The following is a 12500-nucleotide window of genomic DNA, read 5'->3' on the forward strand; positions in this document are numbered from 1 at the left end:
GATAATATGGTATGGTGAGGTTCTCAGTATGGTGATAATATGGTATGGTGAGGTCTCAGTATGGTGATAATATGGTATGGTGATAATATGGTATGGTGAGGTCTCAGTATGGTGATAATATGGTTATGGTGAGGTCTCAGTATGGTGATAATATGGTATGGTGAGGTCTCAGTATGGTGAGGTCTCAGTATGGTGATAATATGGTATGGTGATAATATGGTATGGTGAGGTCTCAGTATGGTGATAATATGGTATGGTGAGGTCTCTAGTATGGTGATAATATGGTATGGTGAGGTCTCAGTATGGTGATAATATGGTATGGTGAGGTCTCAGTATGGTGATAATATGGTATGGTGAGGTCTCAGTATGGTGATAATATGGTATGGTGATAATATGGTATGGTGAGGTCTCTCAGTATGGTGATAATATGGTATGGTGAGGTCTCAGTATGGTGATAATATGGTATGGTCTCTCAGTATGGTGATAATATGGTATGGTGAGGTCTCAGTATGGTGATAATATGGTATGGTGATAATATGGTATGGTGAGGTCTCAGTATGGTGATAATATGGTATGGTGAGGTCTCAGTATGGTGATAATATGGTATGGTGAGGTCTCAGTATGGTGATAATATGGTATGGTGAGGTCTCAGTATGGTGATAATATGGTATGGTGAGGTCTCAGTATGGTGGTAATATGGTATGGTGATAATATGGTATGGTGAGGTCTCAGTATGGTGATAATAATATGGTATGGTGAGGTCTCAGTATGGTGATAATATGGTATGGTGATAATATGGTATGGTGGGGTCTCTCAGTATGGTGATAATATGGTATGGTGAGGTCTCTCAGTATGGTGATAATATGGTATGGTGAGGGTCTCAGTATGGTGATAATATGGTATGGTGAGGTCTCAGTATGGTGATAATATGGTATGGTGAGGTCTCAGTATGGTGATAATATGGTATGGTGAGGTCTCAGTATGGTGATAATATGGTATGGTGAGGTCTCAGTATGGTGATAATATGGTATGGTGAGGTCTCAGTATGGTGATAATATGGTATGGTGAGGTCTCAGTATGGTGATAATATGGTATGGTGAGGTCTCAGTATGGTGGTAATATGGTATGGTGAGGTCTCAGTATGGTGATAATATGGTATGGTGATAATATGGTATGGTGAGGTCTCAGTATGGTGATAATATGGTATGGTGAGGTCTCAGTATGGTGATAATATGGTATGGTGAGGTCTCAGTATGGTGATAATATGGTATGGTGAGGTCTCAGTATGGTGATAATATGGTATGGTGAGGTCTCAGTATGGTGATAATATGGTATGGTGAGGTCTCAGTATGGTGATAATATGGTATGGTGAGGTCTCAGTATGGTGATAATATGGTATGGTGATAATATGGTATGGTGATAATATGGTATGGTGATAATATGGTATGGTGAGGTCTCTCAGTATGGTGATAATATGGTATGGTGAGGTCTCTCAGTATGGTGATAATATGGTATGGTGAGGTCTCAGTATGGTGATAATATGGTATGGTGAGGGTCTCAGTATGGTGATAATATGGTATGGTGAGGTCTCTCAGTATGGTGATAATATGGTATGGTGAGGTCTCTCAGTATGGTGATAATATGGTATGGTGATAATATGGTATGGTGAGGTCTCAGTATGGTGATAATATGGTATGGTGAGGTCTCAGTATGGTGATGATATGGTATGGTGAGGTCTCAGTATGGTGATAATATGGTATGGTGAGGTCTCAGTATGGTGATAATATGGTATGGTGAGGTCCAGTATGGTGATAATATGGTATGGTGATAATATGGTATGGTGATAATATGGTATGGTGATAATAATGGTATGGTGAGGTCTCAGTATGGTGATAATATGGTATGGTGAGGTGTCAGTATGGTGATAATATGGTATGGTGAGGTCTCAGTATGTGATTAATATGGTATGGTGATAATATGGTATGGTGATAATATGGTATGGTGAGGTCTCAGTATGGTGATAATATGGTATGGTGAGGTCTCAGTATGTGTGATATATGGTATGGTGATAATATGGTATGGTGAGGTCTCTCAGTATGGTGATAATATGGTATGGTGATAATATGGTATGGTGAGGTCTCAGTATGGTGATAAATGGTATGGTGAGGTCTCAGTATGGTGATAATATGGTATGGTGATAATATGGTATGGTGAGGTCCTCTCAGTATGGTGATAATATGGTATGGTGATAATATGGTATGGTGAGGTCTCAGGTATGGTGATAATATGGTATGGTGATAATATGGTATGGTGAGGTCTCAGTATGGTGATAATATGGTATGGTGAGGTCTCAGTATGGTGATAATATGGTATGGTGAGGTCTCAGTATGGTGATAATATGGTATGGTGAGGTCTCAGTATGGTGATAATATGGTATGGTGAGGTCTCAGTATGGTGATAATATGGTATGGTGAGGTCTCAGTATGGTGATAATATGGTATGGTGAGGTCTCAGTATGGTGATAATATGGTATGGTGATAATATGGTATGGTGAGGTCTCTCAGTATGGTGATAATATGGTATGGTGAGGTCTCAGTATGGTGATAATATGGTATGGTCTCTCAGTATGGTGATAATATGGTATGGTGAGGTCTCAGTATGGTGATAATATGGTATGGTGATAATATGGTATGGTGAGGTCTCAGTATGGTGATAATATGGTATGGTGAGGTCTCAGTATGGTGATAATATGGTATGGTGAGGTCTCAGTATGGTGATAATATGGTATGGTGAGGTCTCAGTATGGTGATAATATGGTATGGTGAGGTCTCAGTATGGTGATAATATGGTATGGTGATAATATGGTATGGTGATAATATGGTATGGTGAGGTCTCTCAGTATGGTGATAATATGGTATGGTGAGGTCTCTCAGTATGGTGATAATATGGTATGGTGAGGTCTCAGTATGGTGATAATATGGTATGGTGAGGTCTCAGTATGGTGATAATATGGTATGGTGAGGTCTCTCAGTATGGTGATAATATGGTATGGTGAGGTCTCTCAGTATGGTGATAATATGGTATGGTGATAATATGGTATGGTGAGGTCTCAGTATGGTGATAATATGGTATGGTGAGGTCTCAGTATGGTGATGATATGGTATGGTGAGGTCTCAGTATGGTGATAATATGGTATGGTGAGGTCTCAGTATGGTGATAATATGGTATGGTGAGGTCTCAGTATGGTGATAATATGGTATGTGTGATAATATGGTATGGTGATAATATGGTATGGTGAGGTCTCAGTATGGTGATAATATGGTATGGTGAGGTCTCAGTATGGTGATAATATGGTATGGTGAGGTCTCAGTATGGTGATAATATGGTATGGTGATAATATGGTATGGTGATAATATGGTATGGTGAGGTCTCAGTATGGTGATAATATGGTATGGTGAGGTCTCAGTATGGTGATAATATGGTATGGTGATAATATGGTATGGTGAGGTCTCTCAGTATGGTGATAATATGGTATGGTGATAATATGGTTATGGTGAGGTCTCAGTATGGTGATAATATGGTATGGTGAGGTCTCAGTATGGTGATAATATGGTATGGTGATAATATGGTATGGTGAGGTCTCTCAGTATGGTGATAATATGGTATGGTGATAATATGGTATGGTGAGGTCTCAGTATGGTGATAATATGGTATGGTGAGGTCTCAGTATGGTGATAATATGGTATGGTGAGGTCTCAGTATGGTGATAATATGGTATGGTGAGGTCTCAGTATGGTGATAATATGGTATGGTGAGGTCTCAGTATGGTGATAATATGGTATGGTGAGGTCTCAGTATGGTGATAATATGGTATGGTGATAATATGGTATGGTGAGGTCTCAGTATGGTGATAATATGGTATGGTGAGGTCTCAGTATGGTGATAATATGGTATGGTGAGGTCTCAGTATGGTGAGGTCTCAGTATGGTGATAATATGGTATGGTGAGGTCTCTCAGTATGGTGATAATATGGTATGGTGAGGTCTCTCAGTATGGTGATAATATGGTATGGTGATAATATGGTATGGTGAGGTCTCAGTATGGTGATAATATGGTATGGTGAGGTCTCAGTATGGTGATGATATGGTATGGTGAGGTCTCAGTATGGTGATAATATGGTATGGTGAGGTCTCAGTATGGTGATAATATGGTATGGTGAGGTCTCAGTATGGTGATAATATGGTATGGTGATAATATGGTATGGTGATAATATGGTATGGTGATAATATGGTATGGTGATAATATGGTATGGTGAGGTCTCAGTATGGTGATAATATGGTATGGTGAGGTCTCAGTATGGTGATAATATGGTATGGTGAGGTCTCAGTATGGTGATAATATGGTATGGTGATAATATGGTATGGTGATAATATGGTATGGTGAGGTCTCAGTATGGTGATAATATGGTATGGTGAGGTCTCAGTATGGTGATAATATGGTATGGTGATAATATGGTATGGTGAGGTCTCTCAGTATGGTGATAATATGGTATGGTGATAATATGGTATGGTGAGGTCTCAGTATGGTGATAATATGGTATGGTGAGGTCTCAGTATGGTGATAATATGGTATGGTGATAATATGGTATGGTGAGGTCTCAGTATGGTGATAATATGGTATGGTGATAATATGGTATGGTGAGGTCTCTCAGTATGGTGATAATATGGTATGGTGATAATATGGTATGGTGAGGTCTCAGTATGGTGATAATATGGTATGGTGATAATATGGTATGGTGAGGTCTCAGTATGGTGATAATATGGTATGGTGAGGTCTCAGTATGGTGATAATATGGTATGGTGAGGTCTCAGTATGGTGATAATATGGTATGGTGAGGTCTCAGTATGGTGATAATATGGTGATGGTGAGGTCTCAGTATGGTGATACTATGGTATGGTGAGGTCTCAGTATGGTGATAATATGGTATGGTGAGGTCTCAGTATGGTGATAATATGGTATGGTGATAATATGGTATGGTGAGGTCTCTCAGTATGGTGATAATATGGTATGGTGAGGTCTCAGTATGGTGATAATATGGTATGGTCTCTCAGTATGGTGATAATATGGTATGGTGAGGTCTCAGTATGTGATAATATGGTATGGTGATAATATGGTATGGTGAGGTCTCAGTATGGTGATAATATGGTATGGTGAGGTCTCAGTATGGTGATATATGGTATGGTGAGGGTCTCAGTATGGTGATAAATATGGTAATGGTGAGGTCTCAGTATGGTGATAATATGTATGGGAGGTCTCAGTATGGTGATAATATGGTATGGTGATATATGGTATGGTGATAATATGGTATGGTGAGGTCTCTCAGTATGGTGATAATATGGTATGGTGAGGTCTCTCAGTATGGTGATAATATGGTATGGTGAGGTCTCAGTATGGTGATAATATGGTATGGTGAGGTCTCAGTATGGTGATAATATGGTATGGTGAGGTCTCTCAGTATGGTGATAATATGGTATGGTGAGGTCTCTCAGTATGGTGATAATATGGTAATGGTGATAATATGGTATGGTGAGGTCTCAGTATGGTGATAATATGGTATGGTGAGGTCTCAGTATGGTGATGATATGGTATGTGAGGTCTCAGTATGGTGATAATATGGTATGGTGAGGTCTCAGTATGGTGATAATATGGTATGGTGAGGTCTCAGTATGGTGATAATATGGTATGGTGATATATGGTATGGTGATAATATGGTATGGTGAGGTCTCAGTATGGTGATAATATGGTATGGTGAGGTCTCAGTATGGTGATAATATGGTATGGTGATAATATGGTATGGTGATAATATGGTTATGGTGAGGTCTCAGTATGGTGATAATATGGTATGGTGAGGTCTCAGTATGGTGATATATGGTATGGTGATAATATGGTATGGTGAGGTCTCTCAGTATGGTGATAATATGGTATGGTGATAATATGGTATGGTGAGGTCTCAGTATGGTGATAATATGGTATGGTGAGGTCTCAGTATTGGTGATAATATGGTATGGTGATAATATGGTATGGTGAGGTCTCAGTATGGTGATAATATGGTATGGTGAGGTCTCAGTATGGTGATAATATGGTATGGTGAGGTCTCAGTATGGTGATAATATGGTATGGTGAGGTCTCAGTATGGTGATAATATGGTATGGTGAGGTCTCAGTATGGTGATAATATGGTATGGTGAGGTCTCAGTATGGTGATAATATGGTATGGTGATAATATGGTATGGTGAGGTCTCAGTATGGTGATAATATGGTATGGTGAGGTCTCAGTATGGTGATAATATGGTATGGTGAGGTCTCAGTATGGTGAGGTCTCAGTATGGTGATAATATGGTATGGTGATAATATGGTATGGTGATAATATGGTATGGTGAGGTCTCAGTATGGTGATAATATGGTATGGTGAGGTCTCAGTATGGTGATAATATGGTATGGTGAGGTCTCAGTATGGTGATAATATGGTATGGTGATAATAGTATGTATGGTGATGAGGTCGCAGTATGGTGATAATATGGTATGGTGAGGTCTCAGTATGGTGATAATATGGTATGGAGGTCTCAGTATGGTGAGGGTCTCAGTATGGTATAATCTGGTATGGTGATAATATGGTATGGTGAGGTCTCAGTATGGTGATAATATGGTATGGTGAGGTTCTCAGTATGGTGATAATATGGTATGGTGCGGTCTCAGTATGGTTATAATATGGTATGGTGAGGTCTCAGTATGGTGATAATATGGTATGGTGAGGTCTCAGTATGGTGATAATATGGTATGGTGAGGTCTCAGTATGGTGATAATATGGTATGGTGAGGTCTCAGTATGGTGATAATATGGTTATGGTGAGGTCTCAGTATGGTGATAATATGGTATGGTGCGGTCTCAGTATGGTGATAATAGGTATGGTGAGGTCTCAGTATGGTGATAATATGGTATGGTGAGGTCTCAGTATGGTGATAATATGGTATGGTGAGGTCTCAGTATGGTGATAATATGGTATGGTGAGGTCTCAGTATGGTGATAATATGGTATGGTGAGGGTCTCAGTATGGTGATAATATGGTTTATTGGTGAGGTCTCAGTATGGTGATAATATGGTATGGTGAGGTCTCAGTATGGTGATAATATGGTATGGTGAGGTCTCAGTATGGTGAGGTCTCAGTATGGTGATAATATGGTATGGTGAGGTCTCAGTATGGTGATAATATGGTATGGTCTCTCAGTATGGTGATAATATGGTATGGTGAGGTCTCAGTATGGTGATAATATGGTATGGTGATAATATGGTATGGTGAGGTCTCTCAGTATGGTGATAATATGGTATGGTGAGGTCTCAGTATGGTGATAATATGGTATGGTGAGGTCTCAGTATGGTGATAATATGGTATGGCGAGGTCTCAGTATGGTGATAATGTGGTATGGTGAGGTCTTCAGTATGGTGGATAATATGGTATGGTGAGGTCTCAGTATGGTGATAATATGGTATGGTGAGGGTCTCAGTATGGTGATAATATGGTATGGTGAGGTCTCAGTATGGTGAGGGTCTCCAGTATGGTGATAATATGGTATGGTGAGGTCTCAGTATGGTGATAATATGGTATGGTCTCTCAGTATTGGTGATATATGGTATGGTGACGGTCTCAGTATGGTGATAATATTGGTATGGTGATAATATGGGTATGGTGAGGTCTCTCAGTATGGTGATAATATGGTAATGGTGAGGGTCTCTCAGTATGGTGATAATAATGGTATGGTGAGGACTCTCAGTATGGTGTAATATGGTATGTGAGAGTCTCAGTATGGTGATAATATGGTATGGTGAGGTCTCAGTATGGTGATAATATGGTATGGTGAGGTCTTCCAGTATGGTGAATAATAATGAGTATGGTGAGGGTCTCAGTATGGTGATAATATGGTATGGTGGAGGTCTGCAGTATGGTGATGAATATGGTATGGTGAGGGCTCAGTAAATGGGATAATATGGTATGGTGAGGGTCTCAGTATGGTGATAAATGGTATGGTTTTTGAGGTCTCAGTATGGTGATAATATGTATGGTGAGGTTCAGTATGGTGATAATATGGTATGGTGAGGTCTCAGTATGGTGATAATATGGTATGGTGAGGTCTCAGTATGGTGATAATATGGTATGGTGAGGTCTCAGTATGGTGATATATGGTATGGTGAGGTCTCAGTATGGTGATAATATGGTATGGTGAGGTCTCAGTATGGTGATAATATGGTATGGTGAGGTCTCAGTGATGGTGATAATATGGTATGGTGAGGTCTCAGTATGGGATAATATGTATGGTGAGGTTCTCAGTATGGTGATAATATGGTATGGTGAGGTCTCTCAGTATGGTGATAATATGGTATGGTGAGGTCTTGCAGTATGGTGAATAGGGATGGCTATGGTAGGCCTCTCAGTATGGTGATAATATGGTATGGTGAGGTCTCAGTATGGTGATAATATGGTATGGTGATAATATGGTATGGTGAGGTCTCAGTATGGTGATAATATGGTATGGTGAGGTCTCAGTATGGTGATAATATGGTATGGTGAGGTCTCAGTATGGTGATAATATGGTATGGTGAGGTCTCAGTATGGTGATAATATGGTATGGTGAGGTCTCAGTATGGTGATAATATGGTATGGTGATAATATGGTATGGTGAGGTCTCAGTATGGTGATAATATGGTATGGTGATAATATGGTATGGTGAGGTCTCAGTATGGTGATAATATGGTATGGGGAGGTCTCAGTATGGTGATAATATGGTATGGTGAGGTCTCAGTATGGTGATAATATGGTATGGTCTCTGGTAATACCCAGCTCTACTAGTAACTGATTCATACTCTATACAGGAGAGATAGAGATATAGAAAGGTAGTGAGATAGTGAAATAGAGAGATATTGAAAGAGAGATATTGAAAGAGAGAGATGGTGAAATAGAGAGATGGTGAAATAGAGAGATGGTGAAATAGAGAGAGTGAAAGAGGTAGTGAGACAGTGAAATAGAGAGATGGTGAAATGGAGAGATAGCGAAATAGAGAGATAGTCAGAGATATATATAGGGATATAGAGAGAATGTGTGTGTGTGTGTGTGTGTGTGTGTGTGTGTGTGTGTGTGTGTGTGTGTGTGTTGTGTGTGTGTGTGTGTGTGTGTGTGTGTGTGTGTGTACCTTCTCTGAGTAGGGGATGTTGTAGATTTCAGCATAAAGCCGAGCTGCGCTCACGACAAAACTGAAGTGCCTGATGGGAAACACAGAGGGAAATGAGAGTTAGAAATAACGAAAAGAAGGGGGAGAAAATGGGAGGTCACCAACAGGTCAGGGGTCACCAACAGGTCAATCTAGAGAGAGAGGTAGAGCAGGGGTCACCAACAGGTCGATCTAGAGAGGGCTGTAGAGCAGGGGTCACCAACAGGTCAATCTAGAGAGAGAGGTAGAGCAGGGGTCACCAACAGGTCAGGGGTCACCAACAGGTCAATCTAGAGAGGGCTGTAGAGCAGGGGGTCACCACCAGGTCAATCTAGAGAGAGAGGTAGAGCAGGGGTCACCAACAGGTCAGGGGTCACCAACAGGTCAATCTAGAGAGGGCTGTAGAGCAGGGGGTCACCACCAGGTCAATCTAGAGAGAGAGGTAGAGCAGGGGTCACCAACAGGTCAGGGGTCACCAACAGGTCAATCTAGTGAGGGCTGTAGAGTAGGGGTCACCAACAGGTCAGGGGTCACCAACAGGTCAATCTAGAGAGAGAGGTAGAGCAGGGGTCACCACCAGGTCAATCTAGAGAGAGAGATAAAGCAGGGGTCACCAACAGGTCAGGGGTCACCAACAGGTCAATCTAGTGAGGGCTGTAGAGTAGGGGTCACCAACAGGTCAGGGGTCACCAACAGGTCAATCTAGAGAGGGCTGTAGAGTAGGGGTCACCAACAGGTCAGGGGTCACCAACAGGTCAATCTAGAGAGAGAGGTAGAGCAGGGGTCACCAACAGGTCGATCTAGAGAGGGCTGTAGAGCAGGGGTCACCAACAGGTCAATCTAGAGAGAGAGGTAGAGCAGGGGTCACCAACAGGTCAGGGGTCACCAACAGGTCAATCTAGAGAGAGAGGTAGAGCAGGGGTCCCCAACAGGTCAGGGGTCACCAACAGGTCAATCTAGAGAGGGCTGTAGAGCAGGGGGTCACCACCAGGTCAATCTAGAGAGAGAGGTAGAGCAGGGGTCACCAACAGGTCAGGGGTCACCAACAGGTCAATCTAGTGAGGGCTGTAGAGTAGGGGTCACCAACAGGTCAGGGGTCACCAACAGGTCAATCTAGAGAGAGAGGTAGAGCAGGGGTCACCACCAGGTCAATCTAGAGAGAGAGATAAAGCAGGGGTCACCAACAGGTCAGGGGTCACCAACAGGTCAATCTAGTGAGGGCTGTAGAGCAGGGGTCACCACCAGGTCAATCTAGAGAGAGAGGTAGAGCAGGGGTCACCAACAGGTCAATCTAGAGAGGGCTGTAGAGCAGGGGTCACCAACAGGTCAATCTAGAGAGGACTGTAGAGCAGGGGTCACCAACAGGTCAATCTAGAGAGGGCTGTAGAGCAGGGGTCACCAACAGGTCAATCTAGAGAGGGCTGTAGAGCAGGGGTCACCAACAGGTCGATCTAGAGAGGGCTGTAGAGCAGGGGTCGCCAACAGGTCAATCTAGAGAGAGAGGTAGAGCAGGGGTCACCAACAGGTCAGGGGTCACCAACAGGTCAATCTAGAGAGAGAGTTAGAGCAGGGGTCACCAACAGGTCAGGGGTCACCAACAGGTCAATCTAGAGAGGGCTGTAGAGCAGGGGTCACCAACAGGTCAATCTAGAGAGAGAGGTAGAGCAGGGGTCACCAACAGGTCAATCTAGAGAGAGAGGTAGAGCAGGGGTCACCAACAGGTCAGGGGTCACCAACAGGTCAATCTAGAGAGGGCTGTAGAGCAGGGGTCACCAACAGGTCAATCTAGAGAGGGCTGTAGAGCAGGGGTCACCAACAGGTCAATCTAGAGAGAGAGGTAGAGCAGGGGTCACCAACAGGTCAATCTAGAGAGAGAGGTAGAGCAGGGGTCACTAACAGGTCAGGGGTCACCAACAGGTCAATCTAGTGAGGGCTGTAGAGCAGGGGTCACCAACAGGTCATTCTAGAGAGAGGTGTAGATCAGGGGTCACCACCAGGTCAATCTAGAGAGAGCGGTAGAGCAGGGGTCACCACCAGGTCAATCTAGAGAGAGAGGTAGAGCAGGGGTCACCAACAGGTCAGGGGTCACCAACAAGTCAATCTAGAGAGAGGTGTAGAGCAGGAGTCACCAACAGGTCAATCTAGAGAGAGAGGTAGAGCAGGGGTCACCAACAGGTCAGGGGTCACCAACAAGTCAATCTAGAGAGAGGTGTAGAGCAGGAGTCACCAACAGGTCAATCTAGAGAGAGAGGTAGAGCAGGGGTCACCAACAGGTCAGGGGTCACCAACAGGTCAATCTAGAGAGAGAGGTAGAGCAGGGGTCACCAACAGGTCAGGGGTCACCAACAGGTCAATCTAGAGAGGGCTGTAGAGCAGGGGTCACCAACAGGTCAATCTAGAGAGGGCTGTAGAGCAGGGGTCACCAACAGGTCGATCTAGAGAGGGCTGTAGAGCAGGGGTCACCAACAGGTCAATCTAGAGTGAGAGGTAGAGCAGGGGTCACCAACAGGTCAGGGGTCACCAACAGGTCAATCTAGAGAGAGAGGTAGAGCAGGGGTCACCAACAGGTCAGGGGTCACCAACAGGTCAATCTAGAGAGGGCTGTAAAGCAGGGGGTCACCACCAGGTCAATCTAGAGAGAGAGGTAGAGCAGGGGTCACCAACAGGTCAGGGGTCACCAACAGGTCAATCTAGTGAGGGCTGTAGAGTAGGGGTCACCAACAGGTCAGGGGTCACCAACAGGTCAATCTAGAGAGGGCTGTAGAGTAGGGGTCACCAACAGGTCAGGGGTCACCAACAGGTCAATCTAGAGAGGGCTGTAGAGTAGGGGTCACCAACAGGTCAGGGGTCACCAACAGGTCAATCTAGAGAGAGAGGTAGAGCAGGGGTCACCACCAGGTCAATCTAGAGAGAGAGGTAGAGCAGGGGTCACCAACAGGTCAGGGGTCACCAACAGGTCAATCTAGTGAGGGCTGTAGAGCAGGGGTCACCACCAGGTCAATCTAGAGAGAGAGGTAGAGCAGGGGTCACCAACAGGTCAATCTAGAGAGTGCTGTAGAGCAGGGGTCACCAACAGGTCAGGGGTCACCAACAGGTCAATCTAGAGAGGGCTGTAGAGCAGGGGTCACCAACAGGTCAATCTAGAGAGGGCTGTAGAGCAGGGGTCACCAACAGGTCAATCTAGAGAGAGAGGTAGAGCAGGGGTCACCAACAGGTCAATCTAGAGAGAGAGGTAGAGCAG

General features: G+C 43.6%; 1 protein-coding gene across 1 annotated transcript in view; it reads right to left on the reverse strand.

The window, feature by feature from the left end:
• LOC109887056 (ubiquitin-like modifier-activating enzyme 6) overlaps positions 1-12500 on the reverse strand; it is a 62204-nt gene that overhangs the window by 14439 nt on the left and 35265 nt on the right. The window contains exon 26 of the mRNA XM_031814609.1: positions 9242-9311. Within this exon, the coding sequence (XP_031670469.1) occupies positions 9242-9311 (70 nt within the window). The remainder of the gene's footprint in view (positions 1-9241; positions 9312-12500) is intronic.

The sequence above is a fragment of the Oncorhynchus kisutch genome, unplaced genomic scaffold (genome assembly GCF_002021735.2).
Source record: "Oncorhynchus kisutch isolate 150728-3 unplaced genomic scaffold, Okis_V2 Okis07a-Okis12b_hom, whole genome shotgun sequence".
Classification (NCBI taxonomy): Eukaryota; Metazoa; Chordata; class Actinopteri; order Salmoniformes; family Salmonidae; genus Oncorhynchus; species Oncorhynchus kisutch.